Genomic DNA, 27,682 nt, shown 5'->3' on the forward strand with positions numbered 1-27,682 from the left:
CCAACCCTGCCTTGCCTGAAAATGGAAGGCTGTCAAAATGGTGAAGCCAGGAAAGATGGCAAGACTGTCTAAAAATTCAAGCTAAAATCTAGAATTCCTGGAAAAGTTTATAAATTGAGATCCAGTGAGTCGGTTGTTTTATAGTTATTTCATTGTCATTGTAAGTATCCTATTTAAAATATCTTCTTGCATCTTCTTAGGATATTATTAATGTAAATCTTACTTTTCATTGGATATTAATAGAATAGGTAGTATGACTCAATCCGTCATCTCCATCTTGTGAGAGATGCTAACAAAAGATGATTTAAAAATAACTCTGTTTTTTGTTTTCAGCACTTTATTTCCTCGTCTTCTCCACAAAGAGAAGAAAAACCTGTTTGTTCATTTTTCAGATTGCTCCATCAGGGCATATTTGTGTCTCTTGTAGAGAATTTCAGAGAAGGGGTAAAATGTTTTCAATCTGTGCAAACAGAATGAAATGAAGCAATATAATATTTCCTTTTTGATCTAGGGAGGATCTCATTGACAAAAGAATTGAAAGTGCCGTTTCTTGTTTGCAGTCTGTTATTGAGCTTGGACGAGTAATCAGGGACAGAAAAACCATTCCAGTAAAGGTTAGAGCTCTTTACCATCTCTTATCAATACATTGGGAATGTGCAATAGCTTTGTAACTTTGGGATAAACCTGAGAAAATTGCATAATGAAGTTTGGAATGGCAAATAGTTCAACAATAAAAACACTTCAAATAATAAATAATTTCTGAAGTTTTTCCATTTTTAGTTGGAAGGACAAAAGTTTGTTTATTTTCCTTCTCCCCAGTATCCTTTGAAAGAAGTAGTTGTTATCCATCAAGACCCAGAGGCTCTGGAAAACATCAGACCTTTAGAGAAGTATATACTTGAGGTAAGAACATCAGGAATGTGATGCTTAGCTGGACTGTGTTTATTGGTTACCTAAACAAACGAACCTCAAACCTTCCCTGTTGGTGTTTTTAACAAGTCACTAGGTAAAATTAGAGTTGTAATGAAAGGGGATAGCACTGGGTACTGTGCACAGAAATGAAGGTGAAATGGGTGATGATCCTTTGTCAGTTGTGTTATTGAGAGATACTAAATTCCTCAAACTGACCACATGGGACTAAGAGGCTATTAGAAATGTTCTTGATCAGGGAAAGGAAAAAAAACAGTTTCTGAATGAAAATAAGACAATAGTCAACTACGTGTCATCCAAGGGATGGATTGCAAAATTTGTGATCTCCTTCAGGAGATTATAACCAGTTTGACAGTAAATGGAAGGGTTGATGGAGAGAAAGAGTGAGGGGACAAGTCAAGATTTTTGCAGGATGTTCTTTAGGAAATAAAATGTCAAATAAATGTTGGTCTGTCCAACTTCTTACACTCATATGCTCCTGTATGCCACTGCAGTAGTCTTGTAATGTGTGTCCGTTAGAGAAATGCAGCCTGCCCTGCTTCTAAATCTTTGTTTGGATAAAAGCCCCATCATTCAAAAGAGAAGTAACCCATCTTGGATTTTGGAGCTTAACTTGCCAAAATTGACTGTACTTTCTGCCTTTAGTCAGTCACGTAGAAATCCATAGTATTTCAAGAAGTGAAATAAAAAAGGAGTTTGTTCATAGATAATTTATATGCTTATACTATAAACAAATATTTTAAACTTCAGTACTGCATTTCAGAAGCTGTAGTGAAAGCAAGAAGCCTGTTACTTTTGCTTAAAAGACAGTAGAGTGGGCTTTATTTAGTCCTTATGTTAAATTAAATTTCATTGCAAACAGACTTTATATGCATCTTTCACATCTATGATGTACAAGAGAAATCAAACAATAAAAGACAGTAGTGAGAAGGAAGTGTTTCAGCTACAGTATTTTTATTCTAAAAGAAAAGGGAGGGTGAAGGGAAGTTACTATGCCGATATGCCCCTTTTCTAGGCGTTGGGGCCTCCAAAACATGTTTGCAAAAGAGTGATTCTTACTACTTAAGTTTGTCATGATCATGCCTTTGATCATAACGTTTGAGATATGCTATGAGATGTTATGAGATATGCTATGTGTAATTTTTCAGTGCTAGCAGTTTAGGGGCTTTATAATTGCTTTGCTGAACAGGAGGTTAGAGGTAATGTCATCTCCACTGCAAGACCAGGGGCTTTTCAGAACCACTCTGAAAGGCAGTGAGGGAAGAAGGAAGACTGGTTAAGCAATGCTGTTCTTTTTGAGCAGACTTCATTTCCTCTTGCTGCAGTCATCTGTTGCTGGGATTGATGATCCCTTTTCACCCAAATGTTTCACTGTGTTCCTTGGGGAGATAAGCCATGACTTAATCTTTGTATTTGTTTTGGGGAGGAAGGAATTGCATTTTGAATAGGGGCTCTTAGCTAAGAAAGCAGAATCCTAAAGGAACTGATTTGGTGTTGATGTTGGGCATTAGACTTTGAATATAAATTGGGGATTATCTCATTACAATAATTTCTGGGTATTAATCTGGATTTTCACATGAATCCTTCCCATATACAGTCTTGTTGTATTTGTGTGTGGCTCTTAATTCAATGAGGCAGAATATACACCAGCTTTTTTAACTCAGATGAGAACTGAAGGCGTGGTCTTGCAAAACAAAACGCAGAGGCAGTTGTTTGGAAGATCTTCTCCATTCAAGACCTAGTAAGAAAGTTTCTGAGGAAGGGATACTAGCCTCAGTGCGAGGTCCTTGATAGCAAAGTTAACTGCAGTGCAATACAAAACCTAACGATTCCCCCAAAATACCAACTTCCTTAACTGTTACAAGAGATTTCATGTAGAAGTCTTGATGCAGTTTCTGCATGCCTGTGAACTACAAGCTTAGCCTTCTCATGTCTTGCCCTCTCAAATCTGCATGTTAGAAACAATCTCTGTTTAAAGGAGCTGAAACTAGAAGGAAAAAAAATTTTGAATAGCAATGTAGCAATTGAACAGCTATCTGAGCTGTTCGTGAAAGGCCTCCTTCCCTTTCCTCCTGTGATAATGCACCTGGAGAGGTGAGCCATAGAGTGTACTTTTCATTATCCTCTGAAGTCTGCCCTCTTCCTCTACTGTAAGTGCTTATAGCTCACTTAGATTACTGTTACAACTTCATTCTTTGTCCTATTTTGCCGCCAGCATACTTCCCAGATACTGACATATTAGTGCACAGGTTGTGTATGTCTAAATACAGTAATTGGGTGGGAAATGCAGGAATTCTTTGCAGTTCAGAGTGGTTCCTTTCCTTCAGCTCCATCTGTAATGTTGAAACTTTGAATCTGACACTGTAGAGGAACTTGTCTGGTTTCCATCTTCAGGAAATTCTTTCCATGGTGTATCACCTTAGGACCTCTGTACGTCTTAAGAGCTGATACAGTATAGGACTGATGGGTTCAGCAATATGTCTTTAGTTTGTGTTTCTGTTTAATGGTCTCTGGTTTATTCAATAAAATGTATCTCTACTAATAACTGACATTTTACCTTTCTGTCATCTTTTGTTTGTCAGAATCTGCCACTTTCCAGGTCAGTTTGTATATATGTTCATGAAAGAATCAGTTCCAGTGGCGAGAAATTCTTTATCATAATAACCACTGGCAGTACAGTGTCTAAAGTGTTTTTCCCTTGTCTAGAAATGGCACGGCCAAATGGCATGGCCCTTATAGTGTGCCTGCCTTTGGTAGGTGAAGGATTCCTCCTTCCTTTTAAAAAGGTATTTTCAGGGGGTTGTATAACAGAACATTTAGGCACTTGCTTAAAATGAGATGCCAAGCAAGATCAGCTGCTTCACCTTGACAGAGAGAACAGAAGTCTGTGCCTACCCGTGCAAGATCAACTCACCTTGCTTGTCTTGGTGAGAGCAACTGTGTCAGTCAAAGAAGTCAAGAGATGACTGAAGCAGCAGAGAACCTCTTAAACTCCTATTTATGTATTACTCCGGCAATACCATCTTTCCCCTAGCCTAAACATACATCTGAAGAAAGCTTCTAAAAATTCTGCTGGGGGTGACTTAAAAGCGCTGGCTGAGGGAGTCATGGCTCAGTGCACACGATTTCTACATCACTGGTGTGTGCTGCTTGCTTTTAGTTACTGTGGGACTTAAATTCTTTAGAATTGCACACTAAATGAATTTTAATTAAATCTGAATTGATTTGGAGTGGGATTGGAAGGCTTTTCTGTCATGTTAGTGTATGGATTATTTCTCTTAAACTTGGCAGTTACGATGCTTCCCTTCAGAATTACTATTATTATTAATCATTTTGACACCTGAATCTTTTCAGTAGCACATCGCTGTGAAATTTAGGTTAGTGTCTACCACTTTTTCTTGATCTGAAAACTGGATCTGTGGATTTTACAGAATCCATTTTGAAGGGAGATGAGGTTTGCTTACTCAAATTACTTCCAGAGAGATAGCTGACAAAAATTTGCTGTCAACTTCTCCAGCTTGTAAAAGGTAACAAAGGAACCTAAAAATTCAACAAATTATTACATAAGTTGATTGTACAAAAGCGTTATAACTTCTATTAATTTGCTACTGCAAACAAAGTTAAGGTATTGCTGACTTATGAGGAAATGAGTTACAACAAACTCAAATACCTTTATGGAAGCACAAATAAAAAAATACTATGTTCCTATTTTTATTACATATCTTTAAATTCAACAGTTAATACTGAAACTTAGTGTATGTTTTACTGTATTGCACACCAATCAATCTTGAGTGGTTCAGAGCTAAAGAGGTCAATGAATGCAGGTAGACTGGGTATGTTGTGCTGTGTTTGCAGCTTTGTTCATCAACCTCCTACATATTCAGAGCTTTAGAGCCTTTAGTTATTGCCGGAAGTGTGTTTCTGGTAAATTTACAGCTCTCAGAGGTAATCTGTAAGAAAAATTGATGCCATTTAATTTCATGCAGTTGCTGACAAAAGAATTTGAAAAATATACTAGTCAATTCTTGGAAAATTTCATTCAGAACTTTTTCAGAAGCAGCTGTAGTCTTTGATCTGCAGTCTGACTTTTTCATCAGCAGCATATATCAAATCATTTAAGTAAGGGGATTTTAATATTAGAACTGCCCAGAGTACACAGTTGTCATGCAAAAACAGCAAAAAAAAAAATTAATTGGAAGGCTTTTAGCAACTGAGCATAGTGGCATTTTATTCATTAGTGTTTGAGGCCTCTTACAAGTTTAGTTCAGGACTTCTCTTCCTAACTTCTTCCAGTGAAAGGTTTTATCTGAATAAGTTTTACTTTATGTACAGTTAAATCGTGTTTGCATCCAACCTTTGTATACTCTGCAAAGTATACAAACTCCCATCCCTATGTATGGTTATAATAAATCGGAGAAAATTGACTTTCCATCACATCTAAGGTCTACCAGGATTTCATCACATGAGTGGTGTTACAGTAACATGGTAGACTGAGTCCACAAAGGGGCTGAATTAACAATGCATTAACTGTGGCAGTGTGTGGTCCTTCAGTGTTTTGTTTCTTACAGTATTACAAAATCAGTATTTATTTTCTTTTTTAGGATGTTGGCTTAGAGAGCCCAGACCAGCTGAAGCACAGCACTGGCATTTCTTTTTCTGTGTTCTGAGAACTGGCTATAGTTGGGTTACTGGTCAATCTGATTGCGTCTGGCATGTGGCACCAGGAAAAGGCCCCTGTAACATAAGAAATGCCTCCATATATACAGGTCTTCTGACCAGTGATGGGAAGGAGTGGTTGCTTCAGTCTGTGTGTATGAGGCTTGAAAGATGTGTTAAGGTGCTGATTTTGATTTATTAAGAAGATAAAACTGTAACTATTTTAAGTCGAAGCACTATATTGAAGAAGTTATAAATGGACCTAGGATACAGACTTGCCTTTGTTTTTCAAGCATCATTCTGTTTTTTTGATTGGTAATGTATTCAGAAGAATGGTTTCCCAATCTAATTAGCATAGAAAACTTTTCCTGATGGAATGGATAAATTACATACAAGCCAAATCAGGCCCAAAGTTATCTTTCAATTTATGCTGGTTTTTTGGATTATTATTTCTTTCCCCACAAGGTCACCATTTGCTACTTGTGTGCTCATTTCCAGCAGCACCCCATGAAAACTGAATTTCTGAAGTACAGAATTTTCATTAGATTTCCTAAAAGATAAATTAAATAAAATTAGATTCAGTTATATTCTTGGCTCCTCTTATGTCAGTAGGACTTCCTAGGGAATTAGACTGTAGCTCAGAGGCTATGTTTAAGCATTACTTCCCAGTCTTTATGTTTGGCTACTTGCTAGCCCTGTCGTGCTGATGCTACCATTTACTTCTGCTTCCTAACTGACTTAGAGTAGCTTCCTTGCCAGATGCACTTGGCGATTCTGTATCACATTGATGTGAACTCTAACAACCTCCTGGTGGAGATTTAAACACAAAATGCTTCAAGTATGGGGCAACCTGACAGACAAAACACACTGAATTACAGTGAATATGCTTCAGATGCATGCAGGTTTGCACTTGTGGAAGATTTGCGTGTTGGCAATTAAAACTTCCAAGATCTCTCCTTGGTACCATCACACTAAGAATAGAGAGTGAGGCTGCGTGAAATTGGAAATTGAGGTATCGGGTGCTGTCTTCTTTGTGTTTCTTACTTGGCTTTACAAAGCAGGGCAAAACAAGGCTCCCTTGGAGCCACAAAATAACACTGGGATGCAGTACTCTTGCTTACAGGAGGTATATAAAGACATTATTTCTTGGTGTTATTAATAATGTGTGCAATGCATTTGTTCTTTGGACAGAATTAAGTGTGGAATAGAGATGTTTGCTGTGTATTTTCAAATTTGGCATTGTATGATGGTCTGGGTGTGCAGGAAGGTTTGTGGGATTATTTTCTTTTAATGGTGGTGTTTAATGTGCTTATTTGATGAAGAAAATAATTTGTAATTAGGAACATAAGAAGTGACTTAGTGGTTTGGACTCATGGTTCATCTAGCTCATCGTGCTGTCTCCTGCAATGATAGAATCCGTTTAGAGAAAGCACAAGCATCTGGCCACTTGGGTAGACTCCTGTCGTAGTCACCATCTGCAGCTATTGTATTTGGGGCATGCGCCTGTCTGTTCCTTTTAATGTCTTTTCATGTACCTGGTGTTAGGATTTTAATTCCTTTTTGAACTTGGGGTACTCTCCTGCTTACCTCCTCTTGTGACATTAAGTACTGAAGGTTAGCTACTTACGTATCTCTTGCAAACCAATCTCCCACTGTTTCCACTGTGTGCTTCTTTACTTGAGGGGTTGTTTGAGGATTTGGTGAATAACAGTTTTACATTCCTTACCCAGCTCTTTCATAGTTTCTTAAACCTTGATCATATTCTCCTTCAGGTTTTTTCTCACCAGAATTCTAGCACTGATCTTTTACTTTATAAACATGGGCACAGTCTGTAGTGGCAAAATAACATCCTTGGTCTGGGACCTCTCCTGAAGTTAATGGGAGCTTTATAAGCTTTTTGGGCTGCTCTGGCACACTGATCTTGTGCTATGGAGGAAAGAAGTCCTTCTTGGCAAGGTGGTTTCTCGTATAGTAAACAAAAGAAACAATAACTAAAGAGATGAAATGAGGCAGCAGCATTTGTACAACTTAAACCATAAAACTTTGATTACAGATTTCTGACTAAACGCATAGTCCTTTCAGTCTATTTCAGCACAATTTTTCTTCCTGAATTTTGCCAGGCCATTCTCTAATGCCTTTGTACATAAAGGTAATAGTTTTATCTCCTCAGATAGTTGTAATGGTAAAATAAAAAGGGCTGTTGAATAGGGATCTGATTTCAGTTGAGGGCTGACTGGTATCTGCTAATAACAGAGAAATGTCTATCTAAAGGTTGAGGAGAAGGATGGGGCCTTCTTCTGAAGGCCAGTTTCAGTATTAGACAGGTTTATTTGCTCTTGCAGTGTTGGCAAGTTCTTTAGTTCACAGAGGCAGCCATGTAAAAGATAAACAGCTGGGGACTTACAACTTCCCTAGTGCTGTGGCCCTGGATTTGTATCTTTGCCACAGCTGTTGGAGGTGGCTGTTCTTTAACTTATTTTTTTTTTTCTCTTGATGTATTTATATAGGAGCTTAATGTACGTCAAGTAACGCTATCTGCTGATAAAGAGAAATATGGAGTCCGACTGAGAGCAGAACCAGATCACATGGTGCTTGGGAAGCGCTTGAAAGGCGCGTTTAAGCTTGTCATGGCTGCAATCAAAGAGCTGAAGAGCGAGCAGCTGGAGGAATTCCAGGAGACAGGTATGTAATGGTACAAACCACTAAACTATGGCAATGTTGACAAAAAAGGGAATCCAAAATTCTTTGGCTCATCAGAGAAAAAACTCGAGGAATTGCTCCTGATTTTTGTATATCAATTGAGCTTTTTCAGGAACAACTGCACAAGTATCCCCCTGTGGGCTTAGGGAGACTGTAGGCCTACTTCCCTGCTCTTGGTACCCTATTAAATTTTATGTTCATGAGACTAGGAGAAAAGTTGGGGTTTTTTTATTTCACTGACAGTAGATGATCAGTGGCCATGTATGCTTATCTTAACACTGTTCTCCTGCTTAAGTGTTAGTGTAAGGCCAAGATGAAGGGGAGGCTAAGCTGTTCTGTACGACTGAATCATACTTGAGCTGAGTATACATGCAATAGCTTTTATTCTAAAAGCATTGCTTCAATTCCAGGTTTACAAGTGGGTGTGAATTTTCCAGCTCTGTCAATGTACTTAACTGCTGGAATGTGAATTTTCATTTCGTTGAATATACAGGTTATTTGTAAGTTTTATTCTGGTTCATTCAGATGATACACAATAGCTGAAGCATCTGCATTTGAGTGAGCTCTGCTTGTATGAAAAATCTGACTGTGGGATAGTTCAATCTTTCTTATCAGTGCTTAACTGCTATCCACAGTATCACAAATACACTGCTTTGAACGTTTTTCAAGTCTGATAAGTGTTTAAAGCTTTTTGAATTTAAAAGAACTTTTTTTACTCTGGTTCTAAGAGATGCTCTTCCCCTGCCAATTCTGCAGGCACCATTGTTGTAGAAGGACATGAACTCCATGGGGAAGATCTTCGTCTCATGTATCAGGTCACAGGAGGATCTACACAGTTTGAGGCACATTCAGATGCGCAGGTAGTGTATTGGTCTTTTCTTCTTTTTGATTAAGGGAAGTATTTCTCAAAGTAATATGAAAATGGTGTGGTGAAAGCTGGGGTGTTTTGTTTGTTCAGACAGTTCAGCAAATTCCAGGAGCCTATCTTCTGAATTTTGGAGATGTCACAAGTACTTTTAAGAGTGAGGAGCTCTATAAACGTGGACCTGAGCTTCTGAGCAAGTCACACCAGCTTGTTTCAAGTTTGTGACCTCTTCAACTGTCTTCTGTGTGTTACCTCAGGTTTTAGTTCTGCTAGATGTTACCCCAGACCAGTCCATGGTGGATGAAGGAGTTGCACGGGAAGTGATTAATCGCATCCAGAAGCTTCGCAAAAAGGTTAGGAAGCAGTGCTTTGCAACAAGACATTTTACTTTTAAGCAATCTTTGGGCAGTATACAGCAGATGCTGTATCTTTTTAAATAAACATATAGCCCTGTATCATTTACTCCCCATATATAACTTTAACTGACATAAATGATTACAAATAACTATTTTGATTTTTGAATTCACATATTAAGTAGCTACAGTTGAACAATGAGCTTGATATGCAGCATTAATAGTGAATTAACTAATTCATGTATGTTACTGAGCTCCTCTTGTTTTCTATCATCAGCCACATAGCAGAGATACAGTTCCATTTAAGCTGCTCTGGGGCCTGCATGCTTCCGGACAAGAGTTAGGTTCTGTTCTGGCTCGGTTCCTGTGTGTTATGTCATCCAGGCTGGTGAGAACTGAGATGTCTGAGCCTAGGACTGTCCAAAGAAACAAACTTGTGTCTTAGCATATTGCAGGAGGCATTTCTGGGACCAATTTGTATACCTACATGAATGATTCCACTCTAAATTGTTCTCATCATACATACAAATGATGCTGTTGGACCTTGGCACAAAGCACTTTGAAATAAATGTAACTTCCCTCTCTCCACAGTACTAATCCAGGAAGAGCTGTGCTTGCTATCTCCATTTTGTGCCAAGAAAGCATGGTCACTGTGGAGGCAGTGTCAAGTCTGAAAAGCCTTTATTTTGGAGAGAACATTAAGTAATATTTAAATTGGTACAAATTGTTCTAAAGATTTCAGAATCTTCAAGTTAGAGCCAAACAAACAAACAAAAAGTCAACCAGCCAAACAAAAAACCACAAACACAAATCAATCTTCTGTTCCCTGATGCGCATGTTACGAACATGGAACGTGTTGTTCTGTGACACATGCAGGGTTTTCCTACTTGACTAACTTGGTGGCAGTGCAGTAGAATTTCTATCTCTTTCACATTTTGGCTTGAAGAAATCTTGCAAGAGCTCTAAATGATGTGTAGGGAGAATTTTCACGGGACGTGTTTTTGGGAAAAGATATCTGTAGAGTTAAGACAGCATGAATCTTCAGTATAAGACTGAAAAATGACAAATTTGTACCAGAATAGTTTGGTTTTATTTATGTGTGTATGTGTACATAATAAAAAACCCTACATAGATTTATTTTTGTATAAAATAAACACAGGAGGGAATGTGGCCATGAGAAGAAAACTGTCTCCTAAGTTACTGGATGATTAAATTTACTTCCATAATGACATAAAGCTGAAATTCATTCTCACTTACATCAGTATCAAAGTACTTAATCTTGCTTAATAGTTAACGTGATGCTAATGTGCATTTATTCTGTCGTTCTTTCATTCCTACTCCTGTTATAAATGTGTATATGTAGTGAAAACCACACATTCCAGATCCACAGTAACTATTACTGGCATTAGGGCAGTCATTATTTTTAGCAGATTTGGGAAATCAAGTTTCCTTGGTGCTGCTATCTTTCACTTGATTTTCTTACTGAAGCAGCATGTTGCTCTAATAAACTTTAATAAGCATATCATTTGCATGAGCTGCTCTTTTTGTGAAGTATATGTTACTGCGTGAGCTGTGACAGAACTAGTATGAAAACTTTAAAGTCTGGTCACCACCTTCCAAAACAATGCCAGAGTGTCTTGGAGGCTGCTGGGTGTTAAGAAAATGTCACTGGTTGAGCAAATCTTCAGTAAAGAGACAGAGGTTTAATTTCAGGCAAACAGGGTGTGTAAATGCTGGAAAAATCCTTGTGCATCAAGAAAAGCTTTTTAATAAATTTGGTAGGCTTCCAGCTCACCAAAGGGGTGAGTTGGTAGGTGAATGTGAAAGTGAAACTTTTTGAGTAAGGTACACTATTTGGACATTATCTTCTGACAAAAGAATTGTTTTATTCTAAAGCCTTTGTAGAAACTTCTAACAAATGTCTGGTAAATGTCTAAGATACTTTATTTTCTTTAACAAGTATTCTTTTGGTTTGTGCATGTGAAAATCATCTTGCTGTCTGATATATTTGGTATATCCTACAGCGAAACCTGGTTCCTACTGATGAGATTACAGTGTACTACAGAGCACATCCAGAAGGTGACTACCTGGATACTGTTATTAAGGAACATACAGATTTCATTTTTGCAACAATAAAGGCTGCCCTGAAGCCTTACCCGGTGCCTACCTCAAAAGAAGTTCTTATCCAGGAAACAACCCAAGTAAGAAGGAAAAAACCTTGACTGCATAGTTCATTTTATCTGCTTTTAACTGAACAAAGTGCTTCAATTACAGAAAAAGTGAACGTCAGTATTTATTTGTGGGGTATAGTGGGTATTTTCATATGTCTGAATCTCCATATTAGTATTTTTGGCTTAACAAAGAAGAATTGGGTTCTGTATGTGTAGTGTGTTTGAAAATGAAGCTGCTTGAATACCAAATTAACTGGTTTAGGTAGTTGTTTATGTAAGCTTAATACACATTGTAATTTGTATTTGGATTAGTGCATTGTTTACATAGCAAAAATATTGCTGCTCTGATCTCTTTAAGTTAATAGGGTTTTTTATTAGAAATGTTCTCCTTGGAGGCTCTATTTTCCCTTTTGGCTTAAGACCAGCTTCACTTACTAATGTTTGTTTGTTTTTTCTCCCCTGTGTTGCTGAAGTTCAGTCTGGTAACAGTGCAGTTCTGCAGATTGCTTATTCTTGCAGCAGCAGATTTGAACCATTTCCTTTGTTTTCTTTGTTTCTTCTTACATGTTTGGAGAATGCTTTTGCCATGGCTTTATTCAAATTTACTTTATTCAAAAGACATTCCTATCTGAATTGTCAATGAAATATTATTCAGTCCGTGCTAGACTGGGAAGACAAGAAGATATATCAGGCTTACAACTTGGATTTACAGAATGGCTTGGAGATCTGAAAATAGGTGAAAGGAAAGCACATATTTTATCCATCTTAATATAACAGTATGTGTAAAAGGAAATGTTTTACACTTAATTACACTTCTGAAGTTGTACAGATTGGAAACAAAGCTCTGTTTGGCCTTTTTCAAAGCCATTAATTTATTATGAAATTTTAAAGCTTATTAATTTAATCTAGTGACAAGCATATGGAAAAACACTACATGAAAGTGGAGAATACTGTGGTTGAGAAATCAATGACAATACTTTGCAGTGTTTTCTAAGTACTTATTTGATTGGTGGACAGTTTGATGTTAAAGTCAACATCAAATCTAAATTATAATGTAAAAGCAGCTGGAAAAAATGTGTAGTTCTGGGAAACACTTGTCTGATTGCCTCTGAAATTGCCTAGTGCATGAGCTGTAAGGTTGGCTGCTGTGTCTTTGTCTGAAAGATTATATGCCTGTGCAAGTATGTTTTCCCCCCACTGCTGTTTTTCTGTTTCCTGAATCATAATTGAACAGATTCTAGTGAAGAAAAACATTGTGGAAAGCTGAAACATCAGTCTGTTGGATTAATTTTAAATAATGCTGTCCACATAAAGATGGATTCTTGCCCTTACAGAAGGTTTTATGGGTATAATTGATAGCTTTGTTGGGATGACAGCAAAAAACAGACATCAGTCAGTTTTGGGGGTGATAAGCTAGTGTGAATTGGTGGTAGGAGGTTTGTGGGTCAGGCTATGCGTTTGCACAGATGTCAAGTTTGAGACTGGGAACACCTAAAAAAAATTAACTGAGGTACCACTATATATGATAGATAGTTCTGTGTGGCTGTTGTGATTGATGACCAAGCTGATAAAAATGTCATCATCTTGCAGTGGTCCTATAGCTGAGAGCTTGAAATCTTAGGCATGAGATTTGTTTAATGGGGCACAAAACCTTTAGCAGGGAGTTATTGCAAGTTCCATGTACCAAAGCTATACAGTTTATGTATGGTAATTGAGCCAAAGAAAAACTAAATGTAGAGTTGTTTGTTATTATTTTAATTTAAGGAATCTCAATCACTGCGAAGTACCTCCATGCAGAGTCAAGCTGTGTCTTTGCAGCATGGTCTGCTAGCTGCACATTTAGCTAGTTACTGTGCATACAGATTTGGTGTCCCTCTGAACTGGTGGTCATGTACTACAACTTTCAAATAGAGATTGTAGAGGGAAACAAATAACAGAGCTTAAAGCAACTGTAAAGTCTTCGTTGTGAAGTCTTGCCTCCTGGGACTGCTCAGGGCAGATGTTTGACTCTGTACTCCCTGTTCTACTGCAACAAGCTTGTTGCAGTAAGAGCAATGAATAAACATACCTGAAATTAAAGAACCCTTTGATAGAAATCCTGTGAAGTTTGGCTTTTTGTAGAGAGTTGAGGATAGCTGCAGCTGTTGCCAGTGAATTTGTAGTTTGGTGCATCAGATGTGGCTGCAGTTAATGGTCTTTAGTCATAACTGTGTGGCATTTTGTACTAGCAGCTTCAGATAGTAAGACCGTGGAGATGCAAGTTCAAGTTGAGTTGTGCATCAGCTGTGTTCTGTTGGTGGGTGCTGATAAGCAGCACTGAGATGGAGAATTCTTTAGTGACCATTACACGCTTTCAGGTATAAAAGCAAATGCAAGTTAAAAGAGCAAAGTGTGTAACTCCACATGTGAGTGCATAAGTTAGCTGTGACAGGATCATTATACCAAATTTCTTGAAGTTATTAAAAGGAGTAACAGAAGTGTGCATGATGTTGAATATGTGTGGATACTGAGACAAAAAGGAAATGCAGTCTGTCCTTTCTACAAGTATTTTGATTACATTCAGGATGATTTTTGCTGTGTAATTATCCTGATTCAATTTTTGATACAAGGCTTTAACTATAACCTCCTGTCCCTGAGACTTGCTGTGAAAAACACAACAAAAAACCCACCAGCAGTTCCTTGAAAATACTGGGACAGAGCAGCAGCTACTTGAAAAATGAATATTTAATTGCTTGTAGAATAGATAAACGCAGGATGAGATTTGCTGCTCCATCAGTGTTTTTCCCTACTTCATCATAGTAGCTCAGTAAAGAGCAGCACTTCTAAGTTTGTCTGGTCACCTTTTGGACTGTGACTCTTGCCAAAGACTGCCTCTGAGTTTACAGAAAAAAGGGCTTAAATAGCCACTTAGTACCAATTAATTGTTCATTGAAGTGATTTCTGAATGACATTTGTTTAATTAAACGTTTTTAATTAAGAAATCTTTTAAAGTGTAGTTCTTGTGAAAATTGGTGTAGGTGCAGGAGTAATTCCTGCCTGTACTTAGTTCAGGAAAATACCTGTGCTTGGAAAAAACATATTTTTAAACAGCTGTGGCTTAAGGCCTCTAGAGAATAAGCCTGTTTCTGTATTATTGCTGCAGATCCTCAAGTCTCTTCATCCAGTCTCTCATTTGCGCAGCAAAATACACTTTACATTCTTGATGGTTTGTTTCAAGCTGTAGTTGATTCACTAGTAGCTACCGGGGAGATAGTCACAAAGGCTGACTTGATACAGGGCAGCTGCTCCCCCTGGTTGTGCTCAGCAGCCCTGGGAGGCAGATGAAAGCTTCTCCAGGCAGTGACGGAACAGGGCCCTGTTTTCAGATGCTCTGAACCACTTCTGGAAGAGTGTGCCTCTTGAGTACATTGGGATTGTATTTGGCAGACTGTGATCACTGTGCATCACTTATGAAAATTAGACTGTTTATTCCTCTGTTTTTCTTATGTTAAAATACTGTTGTACCTTTAACATGTATTAAAGACAAATTTGTATTTGAAGTGCTCTGTCTCTGAAGGAGAGGTAAAAGTCGCTCTTATATTGTAAGTCATGTTTAGTATAGTACGACACGATCTTAATGTTTAAGGAAAAGATTTTGTGTTTAATAGAACAGTATTAAAATAATCATAATATTTCTCTTTCTTCAGCTGAAGGGATCAGAGCTAGAAATTACACTTGTCAGAGGTGGTTTGTGTCAGGATGTTGGTCCAGCCTGTGCCTACGTCAACCTCAAAGTTTATGTTAATGGGACAGAGCAAGGTAGGAATGTATGAGGTTTGATTTGCCAGCAGTGGTGGTAAAAGGTTGTTTAGAAAAGTGTGATGAGTTTTCGGAGCTGTGAATTTGTTTGAAAAGTGGTGCAAACTCCCTTCCAATAGTAGCTTTAAATAACTCTTGAAAATAAATTCATTAAAAGCAAACCCACATTTTGTCCATGATGTCTGCTTATGTGGACCTGAGGTAAAACTTGGGTGTGCACATGAATTATTTATATTCTGCAGAGGGGTTTATATGTGAATATCTGTGTGGGGGCATACACACTCCATGTCTCTGTGTGTGCAGTCACCCAAGTGCAGAGTGTGTACCTGGGGCATTGTTAATTCTTGAAGTAGTACTGCAGACATAGGTGATGCCTTTCTGTGAGATACCGCTTTAGAGAAACTTGGATATTAAGTACAGTGCTAAAAAGAGTACTTAAAACTAGAGAATACAATGGCTATGGCTTGGATAGTGAAAAGGTGAGTGCAGTGATATCATTAAAAGTATTAGAAGGGCGAGTTGTATATTAAAAGGAGAAAAAACTGCACTCTCTGGACTCTTTTTTTTCCTACCTGTGTTTACAGTTTATATATCAGCGTAATAGTGCTTTTTTTTTAATGTGGCTACAAAGCTGCTTACTGGGAATAACAGTGAATGTAACCAAGCTGGTGAATGTTTCAGAGGGCATGCGGTCTCTTGGTTTTTAATATAATACTAGATTTTAACTCAGTGATGTAAGAATTTTGATTGCTTTGTCAATAAAAACAAATTTAACTTCCATACTCCAAATCTGAAGTACACTTGAGTCCATTTCCCTGTTTTCTTTCCTCTTTCCTTTCTTACTAAAAAACTGCCAGTGTTGTCAGTTAGTAGTTAGCCTAGAAACTCACTAGAAGCAATTTGCAAAAGTCATTAAAAAATCATTAAAACTCGGATGTTGCTTTCAAACTGTACTTTAATTTCTCAATTTTGGTTTTTAGATGGTGTGTTGCTGCTGGAAAATCCAAAAGGAGATAATACCTTGAACTTCACTGGACTTGTAGATGCCGTCTCCTGCATTTTTGGTCTTAAAAATTCAAAATTGACAGTTTTTAATGGAAAAACAGGTAAATGGAGTATGACAAAATTGAAATGTTTTCTAGCAGCAGCTAGGAGTTATTTACTGTATAATTATTTACTGTATAATTTTATATATATATGTATATATATACAAAATTGACTAGAAAATGTGTAAGGAAATTGTATATTTTGTAGTACTTAGCTTAAGAGACTGTGTTTGTAGTCACATCAGAATGTTTCCAAAAGCTGCTGCTAAATGATGCTCGGCTTTTCTGTTACCTTGGTTCACTGCAGTTCTCATTGGGCCAAAATCTGATTTGTTTCAGACAGCGTTTCCATCAGGTCCAGGCTATGCTTTATATTGGTGGCAAGCTGCCATCAGGTTTTGCATGCTGCCTTTTTTTTTCCCTAATGCCTCAGTGGGCAGAGTGAGAACTTCAGTTGATGCAAACTTCTATCTGTAGAAGATAAAAATGTTGCTTTTTCACCCGAGAGAAACCTGAGGATCTCTGCATTTCTTCTAATTTAGAAAAATCTATGGAATATTTTTGCACCTTGAAGTTGGCCTCTGTTAGGGCACAAGAATATTAAGCATCTTCTATGGCTTATGCACAGACTTGCAGGCTGTCTCACAGTTTGGTGCATTACAAAGATAATATAGCTGAAACGGAAGAAAAACATGAAAGATGTTGCAGTTCATGACTAGGAGACCCTAGCAGCAGACTGGTGTTCTCTTCCCCGAGATGAAGATGCTGGTTTATTATTACATTACGCATAATATTTCAGTACATTAGAACAAGTTACAACTTAAAAATCAGCAAACTCAGAACAGGATTAAACTGATAACCAAACACTGTAGTGAAGGAGATGCAGAGATCAGAGCACTTAACAGCAGCCATGCCAGTGCCTTCAGCAGCCACTGAAGAGATTTTTCAACAGTAATAGTAAACCCTTTGTATGGTCTTGGTGTTACTACAACCTTCATCTGTTTCCACACCATTCATATTCAATCTAAATGGGTGATAAAGAAAAGACAAAATACTTCAGAAATGGTAACTGGACAGATACAGAAACTGTGCTAGTGGGTTTTCATGGCAATATGGCAGCAACTAAGGGGAAGATGCTTTAGTTTGCTGTTATGAAAGGCTGCTTCGGGGTGCCCATGGGACTGAGAAGGATCACCAGGTTGTGTCTACCTGCAGTGTCAGAAGGGAAATAGTGTTACTTGTGGCTGTGATGGCACAGTTAGTGTTACCGTTGCTGTCTTTGGTTTTCTTACTTGCCTTTTCCTGAAGGTATTGCTAGACGAATGTTTTGGGGGTTTTTATATCTGATGTAATCTGTTACCTTGCTGTGATAAAACCTCTTTCAGTGTGGTGCTCAGCTGAAGTGAATAGTTCTATCATACAAAATGATTATGCTTTGCTTTCAGTTATAGATGATTTGTAGGAAAATTTGGAGCCCTCTATATCTTCTTCAAGTTTCAGTTATGTTTTAAAGGAGAAAGTAGTTTTTCTTGAAATCCTTTTCCAAAAAGTAGTGATATACTTCGTAACAATGTGGTATGTGCCAGTACAATTTATTGCCATCACACATATTAAGGAATGACCTGCTAAGGTCAAAAAGGGTTGGGAAACTCATCTCAGTAAGATTATAAGCAGTTTGATTCCTCATTTATTTCTTCTGCCTCAAACAGGACAAAAGGATGCAGCATAAATCTATTAATGCTGAATTCATTAAAAAAGGGAGAGAATATGAACCTTCCCTCTTCTTCCAAGGTTTTTTCCTGTTGTAGTAACAAAGGCTTTATGTCTTTCCATGTCACTTTTGTTCTGGGACTTCCTATCTTGGTATGCTGATTTTAAACTTTCACTCTTTGTAAGTGGTCTGGGCAGAGCAGTGTTTTGCTTCTTTCCCTGCCCGCTTATTAACAGCATGGGAATTCCCTTGGAAACATTAGATTATCAAATTCACTTTTGTTGCAATTTGGCAGAGATCTTACCCAAGTATTGATCAGCAGAAGATATGGCCCCCTGAGGAGTCAGGGTTGGAGGCATGTACAATGCAAATAGATATTCAAGATGTTAGAGAACTGAAATTCATGATATTTGGTTTGGATGCAATCCCTTTGCTTTTCAGCCCAGCCTTTGCACAGGTAATGTTAGGTAAGGCCTAATGGTGGTTCCAGGGTTTCCTTAGGTGAGGCAGGAGGTTGGTATCTACCACTGTGTCTGGGAGGAACTGGAAGGAAAGGTCATGCACTCAGGGCAAATTGTTGCTGAATTGTTCCCATGTGTGGTAGCAAAATTGTGACCCACTAAAACCATATTTCTGGCTCCTTATTTTCCTTCCTGTGGTTTTTAGGGCTGTCCACTTTACTTGCAGTAATTTATTATTTTGTTTTCTAATTGTAAGGAAGATTTACTTAAGGTTGCATAATGGCAGTTCTTGTATTAAGGCAGGCTAAAATATGTCCCTGTTTCTTAGTGCAACATTGAAATAATGGGATAAACATTTGCTTCCCAACAGTGTATCGATGTATTTTGAGTAACTGCACAAACACTGAGCAAGGCCCTGGGATTTATACTGACCTTCAGAAACTGAGAATTTAAAGGAAGGGGCTGGGTTCAAGTCAGATGGTAAAAACACTTGTGTGGGACTTCCGTTTTGCTCTAGGTTGCTGAAAAGTTTCTAAGCTTATTGAAAATATTTTTTGACTTGCACTTGGCTTTTGTGGAGGCAGCCCATAGTGAAGAAGTCCTAATAAAAAAATCGGTTTGTTCATCTTGAGGGAATAAATGAAACCATAAATCATGTAGGGCATAAAAAAAGGGGGGAGGGGGAGAGGAAGATGGAAGGTGAGGCAAAAATCGCCTCACAAGCTTCTTAGTCCATGTCTTATTTCATCTTTATGATTTACAGTTGGCTTTTTCTTTTTATTATCTTATTCTTAGCACTGTTTTCTGAACAAGAATACAAAAAGATTTCTTTTAATCTTCAATTTTTAAAAGGCCATGGGGCTGAAGGCACCTTAGGAGAGCGTTACCACTTAAATCTCAGCTGCAAGGAGAGCTTGACTTTAAAAGTGATTTTAATATTGATGAGCACTTGTAATAGCTGTTTGTTTTCAAGTGTGTTGTTATAGATGAAAAAACGATCCATTTTCTTCTTGCTGTTGCTCTTATTAGAGGGCTGTACAAACTGACTCCATTGGCAGCACTGTGCAGGAGCCCTTCATTGTGAAAATGTCAGTGGTCCTGTAATGCAACATACCAGGTTTGTTGGTGATGCAAATGGCCATTACTGTAGCTGCTGCGTTGTTGTGCTGCATCCATCTGCAGAGATACCAGCAGCTGGGTATTGCCAGACCCAAAGTTCCTTGAGCAGCAAGTTTCTGGCTCTCTTGCACACTGCTCAGGGTGCTGTGTCCTACTGTGACCCAGGAACGGTGTGTGAATGGCATGCAGTGCTGCTTTAGGGTTACACTAGGAAAAATCTGCTGTTAATTCAGCTATTTTCTTGCTTTCCTGTAAGTAAAAACAAAAGCAAAGTACCTTCTCTGCTTGAGGATGGGCCTTGCACCTCAGATGTACCAAGGAAGTGTTTGGGTAGCCAGCAATGGCATTCTTGACACGTGAAATTTAGAAGCTTTGCCTTTTTCTTTAAAGATACATAAAAGCATTGTTTTTTAAAAGCTAGGCTTTTAGAATCTTAGAGGTAGTCTGAGGTTTTCATCCTTCCTTGGTGCGGTCTCATAAGCCTTCCACAGTGCATCGAGCTTTGATGTTCTGTGGCAGTTGGCAAAATTTGGAGAGCTTGTAGCCTGTGATTGCTTTTCACCTTTTGGGGGCAGGGTGTTTGGTTTTTGTTTGGGTGGTTTTTTTTGAGTTTTTATTGTTGTTGGGGTTTTTGTGTGTGTTGTGGGTTTCTTTGGGGTTTTTATTTCATTTTTAAGTTCGGAGGCATCCCTGGAACAAGGAATGCCACTTCTGCCCCTTTGAAATTGGCTGAGATGAACTGATGGAAAGTAAGCTTTGTAAAGTCTGGGCTCTGTGACATGCAAATACAGCTGACATGGGATCAAAACCTCTTGGAAAGAGGTGACAGATGTGCCTGTTCTACGTGTACAGGCAATGCACAGTTCTTACAAGAAGTTAAATTTACTAACTCTTCCTGGATTTGTTTTCTGTTGTTTGTAGCAGAGTGGTGGTATTTCTTCTTATCTTTAATGTTGCAGCTCTCACGACCTCTGTAACAGAGAGGTTCACGTATGCAGTACAATATGCTGCCCTACGTGTTTAATCTGTGTTACAGAAACATCATTAGCTTCTCAGCTGAATGCTGTCACGGTGCTGGAGCTACTTCTAAAATCCTTTCCGATACACGTCCTGTTCTGGGTCTGCTTATCCACCCTTTTCTAAATACATGTAGCTGGTTTAATCTGCTGAATCATCATCTCCTGTTGGCATCAAACACAAGCATTGTGGCGGAGGGCATTATTTGTGAGCTGAGCTGCCACTGATTTCACATGTGTTGTTATCTGGAGTTGGATGAGGGAAATACCCTGATGTTGCGTAATAACGCATACCCCACGTTGTTTCAGCTAGGGAAGTCAGGGTGCTGGCAGTCTTAATTTAATGAGATAAAAGTGGTTGATTTAATGAATAATTTCTTGCTTGTTTTAAGTTTTTTAACTATTTTTGTTGCCTTAGTGATCATACTGTATATGTGCATGAGAGCTACTTTCAACAGCAGATGAAGTGCTCCGTGTTGTTAAGAAAACAAAATATTTGTGCACAATTCCACTTTTCAAAATGGAAAAATGCTCTTTCCTGAGGAGGGAATTGCAAGGAGGGAAACGCTTCCACAGTGGAGTCAGTAGTTAGGACTCGTTGGGTGCTAATTGAATGAGGCCTGGACCTCAGCTTCTCTGTAATGGTCTGACCGGTCTCATTTTCTTTTTCAGAACTGCTAAACAAAACTGACTTGCTGAGTCTCAGCGGAAAGACTCTACATGTGACAGCAGGGGCAGCACCTGACCTGCCCAGCTCTGCTGAGGCTCTCCTCTGCCAGTACATCAACTTGCAGCTAGTGAATGCAAAGCCACAAGGTGGGTAGGACACTGCTTCTCATTTACGGACTGAGTTTCTTGTGACACCATCACTCACTGATGGAGATAAGTATACATTTTCGTGGTAGATGGTGACTTCGGATTTTTCCTAGTATTTACTTTCTAATAAACACAATCTTTATATGTAGCTTTTCTCCCTCTTTTCATAAAGGAAAAGCAGAGCCAGTTTGAGGTAAGGGCAGCATTTAAACAGGAGTCCTTCAGCATTTTCCTGTTTCTGACCATCAGCTCACCTGTGCTGCTTATTTTAAAAGGCTGAGTCTAAACCGATCAAAAAAGAATTGAGGCACCAACTCTACCAAGGCATTGTAAACAGCCAGTGAAACATTTCTTAGTGCTGTTTAAAAGATAAATGAGTTGTATTGTTAACCTGATCTGGGGTATAGATATGTGTATGTAATTCTGTTTCAGAGCTGTCAATCTTTTAACTTCTACTCTGAAACCTCACACTGAAACAGCTGTGGTGTTAGTACCTTGCTCTTAATCTCTGCCCTGTATGAGTCCTGTCTGGACTTTCCATGTGTCGTCTTAACTGACACTACTGAGATCCCTACTTGGGCCAAAAATGTGGGTTTTTTACTGGGATTTGATCATCGGAAGGTGCTTTGTGAGCTTCTTTAATGGTTTGTGTGTCCTGTTGAGCTCTTTGATGTTCCCCAGTCTCTAGGTTATCTAGTTGACTCATGTAAAGAATTCTGCAGAATTTTCTTTGTGAAGCTGTTAATAATCACTTCTGATAATAGTGTACTTCTAGAATTCATTACCTTATTTCATGAATATTTGTAAGTAGATTGGTATTGGTATTGCTCAGCACTATAAAGAAATAGAGACGAAATGGAAGAAGAAATCTTAAAGTTCAGTTTTCCAAGATAATTGAAACAATACTATTCCTCACCAATAGTAATTCAACTGTTTCTCCTGTTCAGAATGTCAGAAAGGAACAGTGGGAACACTTCTAATGGAAAACCCTGTTGGAAAGAATGGATTGACGTACCAAGGTCTTTTACATGAAACGGCGAAAGTCTTTGGGCTCAGAAGCAGGAGGCTAAAATTGTTCCTTGATGAAGCACAAACTCAGGGTAAGCACAAACTTTTGGTTTGCTTGTTCAAGGATACCTGGAAGTTTTTGTTGAGGAGCAGCTAATGCAGCCTGAGATCTAGTTTAACTACTAAATACACACTGTTCACGCATTGGTTTCTACTTTTGCCAGGTAATTCAATATTTATTTTGTAAATCCTTTAAGCACACATACATGTAGATATGCAAAGTTCTAGTGGACTCCCTTCATGAATAGGCCAAGACAAGTTCTGTAGAAGTTTCTTCTTTTCAAATGGAAAGGTCACTTAGCAATGCAGATGGTAGTTACGTGCTGCTGTGACTAAGGAGAGAGTGAATCTCCTCCCGGAAGTGATTGAATCTAAGGTGTGAATATTTTAAGAGCCTGTTCATGTTTTTTCGGTTACATTTGTATTGTTCAGATATTTTTTCCCCTTCCTTTTGGAAAAGGGGAGTGGGTGGAAAAGAGTATTGGATCTATTTTAGAGTTGTGTGAGTAGGTCAGACTTGGTTGGGTGCAGCAGCTGCAATTCATTCAGGATACCTGGGAAGCAGGAAGCTTTATCACATAGTCACAGATCTGAAATGTTAAAGAATCTTCCAAAACTGCAGACAGATGGTGAGGCTTAGAAACAGAAACCTCTGATTCATGAGACAGATAAGACTGAAGATGTAGCCACCTGTAGTGCTAAGAAATTGGACCCAAGAAAGATTTTGGACTTCATTTTACAGAAAGAATGGGTTGTAAACAACATGGTAAAAACCAAACAGGTATTTCTGTGTATTTAGAGAAACTTAGCTCTTCAAATAAAACAATGCAAAGGATTCTGTCTCCCATGAATCGCAGTGGCATGATTCGAAAGTGGTTTGGGAGGGGTACATGGCACTTATCCTTGAGTTATCATATGCCGGGTTACCTGTCCAGAAGCTAGCTAGGATGGGATGAATTCTTCAGGAAGTACCCCTCACCTGATGAGGGGAGGAGGAGCGGAGCTTTTGTGTAGCTGGCCACAGCTGGGGTCATTTTGCTGCCTCCTGAGCTGAGGGAGCAGATTGGAACCTGAGCAAGTAAGGTGTGGGTGCTTTTGTCATGGGTTTTTGGTTGTCTTTTATTTCGTGTGACCTGAACTCTCTTTATTCAAAAGCCGTTTTCTAAGTTAAGTGGATCTCAAATGTTGATGAGACTTTCTAGTGATAGCTTGAGCTAATACTAAAAATAATGTGCTGAATGGTGTTCACAGCGATCTGAAGACTGTAATGTTCAGAAACGGCACGAGGTGTAAGAACCAAGTACATCAACCACACTTTATTGCATAACCAAAAAATGGATTCATGTGTGAAACCTTGTGGACTCAAAATTCAGCCATTCAGGAGCAACGGATGCTATACACATTCGTGTTTGGTTTCTATCATTATTACAGGGCAAAAGGGGTTCACAGCAGCAGCATGTGGGTTAGTGAAGGTACAAAAATAAGTAGTGTAGGAAACTTGAGTTTTGAAAGAGGGAAGTAAGTGACAAAGCAGGAAAATGTGTAGCTCTCAGTTTAAGTGAGGATTTTTAAAATGTCTTAAAAGGGAAATCAGTTGCATCACTAGAACGTATTTGTAGTATAAATTCTCAAGAACTATTTAAACTTTAATTAAAGTGTATAAAGTGACAGTTCACAATGATGTGAAAGATCTGCCTGGTCTGTAGTTCCCTGGGTCTTCCATTTTTCCATTCTTGAAAATGGGGGTTATATTTCCATTTCTCCAGTCGTCAGGAGCTTCGCCTGACTGCCGTCATTTTTCAAATATCATGGACAGTGGCTTAGCAACTTCATTCATCAGCTCCTTCCAGACCCATGGACTTGTGCGTGTTCAGGTTCTTAAGATGGTCTCGAACCAGATCCTCTCCTGCAGTGGGCCCAAGCTCTTCATTCACACAGTCCCTGTGTCTGCCTTCCAAGACTTGGGTGGTGCGGTCAGAGCCTTTGCCAGTGAAGACCGAGGCAAAGAAGTCACTCAGAACCTCAGCCTTCTCCAAATCCAGGGTAGCCAGTTCTCCTGGTAGCTTCCAGAAAGGACCCACTTTATCCCTAGTCTGTCTTTTGTTTGCTACATACCTATAAAATCCCTTTCTGTTATCTTTCACATCCCTAGCCAGACTCAATTCTAACTGGGCCTTAGCTTTCCTGACCTGGTCCCTAGCTTCCTGGACAACATCCCTGTATCCCTGTATTCTTCCCAGGCTGCCTGTCCTTGCTTCTACCTTTTATAAGCTTCTTTTTTTCCCCTCTAAGTTTCCTCAGCAGCTCCTTATCGATCATCTCTTCCACTGTAGCACATGATTCTTTAATTCATAGATAGTCTGGATTGAAGTTTAAAAGCTATATGCTCAGACTAAAAATGAAAGGTTTATCAAAGAAAGATTGGGGCTTCAATGCTAGGAGTGCGCATGCTGTTATATGGCAACAAAGCAACAAAGCTCCCTGCTGCCATTTCTAGAATCAGCTTTCACTTGGACATCCTGTTACTTATAACTGGACTGCTCTGACACTAACTCCATGGGTTGCTTCACAGACTTGCTTCCCTTACCACCACTGCCTCAGTCTCCCTCCACTGGAGGGGAGCCCAGGTTAGGGCACATGGATATCTGACATCAGTTCTATGATATAGTGCAGTGCACTTACAAAATCCTTTGTACTGCAAAACCACCCAGCCATTCTGAATGTTGACCTGTTGTGCTCATACCAGTGCCAAATTTAAAGTGATCTTTTTATTTGCAAGTGTCGACAGAGATTCGAGTGCGCAGGGTTAACAATGCAACCCTGATGCCTGTTTGCTGTGGTTTCAGTGCATGTATTTGTACTTCGAAGTTTCTTAGTAGAGAGACCTCTGGTATATTTGTTAATCAGATTATATTTGTTCCAAAGCTGTGCTTCCCAGTACTAAAACCAGTCTGCTTTGTTACTGGGGTAGTTTGCTTAAGCTACTGGGCACTGAGAAGCGTTGAGCCTTGTAAGCATCTGACTTCTCAGGAAAAATGCTCTGTAAGGTGGCAAGAACAGTGAAAGATTTCCAGTTCCTACCACCTTTGTGAGTGACTTTCTGCAACCACAAAGTGCTGTTACTCTCTGTTTGTGTTTCATAAATAATTATAAATCCTGAAACAGCCTGTTGGAAGTATGCAGTGTCCTTACAAGAGGTTTTGTGGTGAGACTTTATCCTATTACTGTTCTGAACTATGTGCGTATAGCTGTGAAAAGACTTAAGGAATTGATCTGGTATGGCATGAAATTCCTCAGGCATGCTCTCCCAGATCGCAACATTCTTTTTTATAGCAGATGCTACTACAATCCTTGCTTGAGTATAAAACTCAAGTTGGTGTTTGCACGTTCTTACTGTGCTCCTTCCCATGTAGGTTCTGTATTCTGTTCTGTATTCTGTCAGAGGTGGGACATCAGAGGTACTGGATATCTGTATGGCCATTCTGACTGCTCTTCAGTGTATGGTGTTGTATTGTGAATACTGGCTTCATATCATTGCATTATAATATAATTTGTCTGAACTTGATGTTGGTCTATGTGGGCGTGAAACTGGGAGCTGTGGGCTGATTTAGGCTTTCAAAAAAATTTTACTTTATAACCTAGAAGGGTATCTTAAACCCTTGGAGCAGCAGTCCTGCCATGTGGTGAGCCTTCCTTTAATGCACTGTGCTTGAACAGGAAGGAGTTTTGAGCTGAGCAGTTTCTGTCCTAGTTCCATTTTGATTGAACCAGCAGAACTACGTGAATTGAAAAGAAGTGTGTGCTCATAGTCTTACCCGTACGCAAGAGCACTGACTGTGTTCTGTTTCTCTGTTTTCTTGGTTTAGAGATCACAAAGAACATCTCCATGAAGAACTTGAACATGAAGACTCTGTATGTTCGTGTCATACCCACCACAGCTGAATACTGAGAATTCCATTTTTATGAATAAGACCATGTAGACTTTTTTTTTTCCACAAAAACTGAAGGCAGATTAAATGAATAGGCTTCTAGATTAACATCCAAGTTGTGTGTATGGTACTTTCAACATCTCAAGTTGCACACAGGTTGTTATCTACAAGTGCATGTCTAATATGCTGCTCTTTGGTTTCAAATACAATGTATTTTCATTATGTTACCTTATGATACTGTAAAAGCTGGTCAGAAGAATGTCTGAACTACTTAACCTTAGATATCTATGCAGTAATTTGCCTGAAAGAAATGGGACTAGTACCTCAGCGATGCTGTTCTCTGCCTATCCTTTATGCGGAGAGCATCTTTCCTTTTCTAAACTATGGGTTACCTACAAGGCTCTATGAGATAGATATCTCATGTGACAAATAGCTTTGAAACTTGTTTAAGGGTTACCCTCTTTTGTTCATTCATACTAGCCGGATTGTCATGAAGTGTGTGGCTGTTGGTTTAAAATACTCCCTAATTTCAACACCTGAAACAATAAATTTGCTTCATCTCCAAACTGTTGTTTCCCTGACTTCAGAGTACTTTTGCTTCCTTACATTTTCTAAAGAAGATAAGGCTTGGCACAACGTGTAGGTCGGGAAAACCTGCAGAAGCTTGAAATCTGAAAATGTCCAGACTGAATGCCAGTGACTGGATTGTGACACTGACAGGTTTGGGGGGTTTTGTTTGTTTAGGGTTTGGGGGCTGGATTGTTCACTTTGGTTTCAGATTTAAAAGCATTTTTAGTTTTAAATTAGTGTTGGGGTTTTAGTTTTTATAATGGTCAGTACAACTTGCCAAATGTTTTACTATTAACTTGTGCATCTGTAGGCAAATAAAAGAAGAGGCTACCTTTCTCAGTTTGAGGATGGTTTTTGACTAGTTAACTTAAACTAGAAACTTAAGCACACTTAAGTTTCGCTGCATTTCAAGAGTGTTGTTAATCAATGTTGGAACTCGCAGTGTGCTGAACTGGAGAAGATACTCGTGCACA

The 27,682-nt window shown here is 38.8% G+C and overlaps 1 protein-coding gene across 1 annotated transcript in view; it reads left to right on the forward strand.

Annotated features, from left to right (window-relative positions):
* IARS1 (isoleucyl-tRNA synthetase 1) overlaps positions 1-27,205 on the forward strand; it is a 105,701-nt gene extending 78,496 nt beyond the window's left edge. Inside the window, exons 25-35 of the mRNA XM_065687863.1 lie at positions 512-614; positions 820-903; positions 8,094-8,268; positions 9,043-9,146; positions 9,409-9,504; positions 11,529-11,705; positions 15,362-15,473; positions 16,454-16,579; positions 21,499-21,642; positions 22,590-22,742; positions 26,577-27,205. Of these exons, the coding sequence (XP_065543935.1) occupies positions 512-614; positions 820-903; positions 8,094-8,268; positions 9,043-9,146; positions 9,409-9,504; positions 11,529-11,705; positions 15,362-15,473; positions 16,454-16,579; positions 21,499-21,642; positions 22,590-22,742; positions 26,577-26,659 (1,357 nt within the window). The 3' untranslated portion in view covers positions 26,660-27,205. The remainder of the gene's footprint in view (positions 1-511; positions 615-819; positions 904-8,093; positions 8,269-9,042; positions 9,147-9,408; positions 9,505-11,528; positions 11,706-15,361; positions 15,474-16,453; positions 16,580-21,498; positions 21,643-22,589; positions 22,743-26,576) is intronic.
* Positions 27,206-27,682: the final 477 nt, after the last annotated feature.

Source organism: Lathamus discolor, chromosome 7 (assembly GCF_037157495.1).
Source record: "Lathamus discolor isolate bLatDis1 chromosome 7, bLatDis1.hap1, whole genome shotgun sequence".
NCBI lineage: Eukaryota > Metazoa > Chordata > Aves > Psittaciformes > Psittacidae > Lathamus > Lathamus discolor.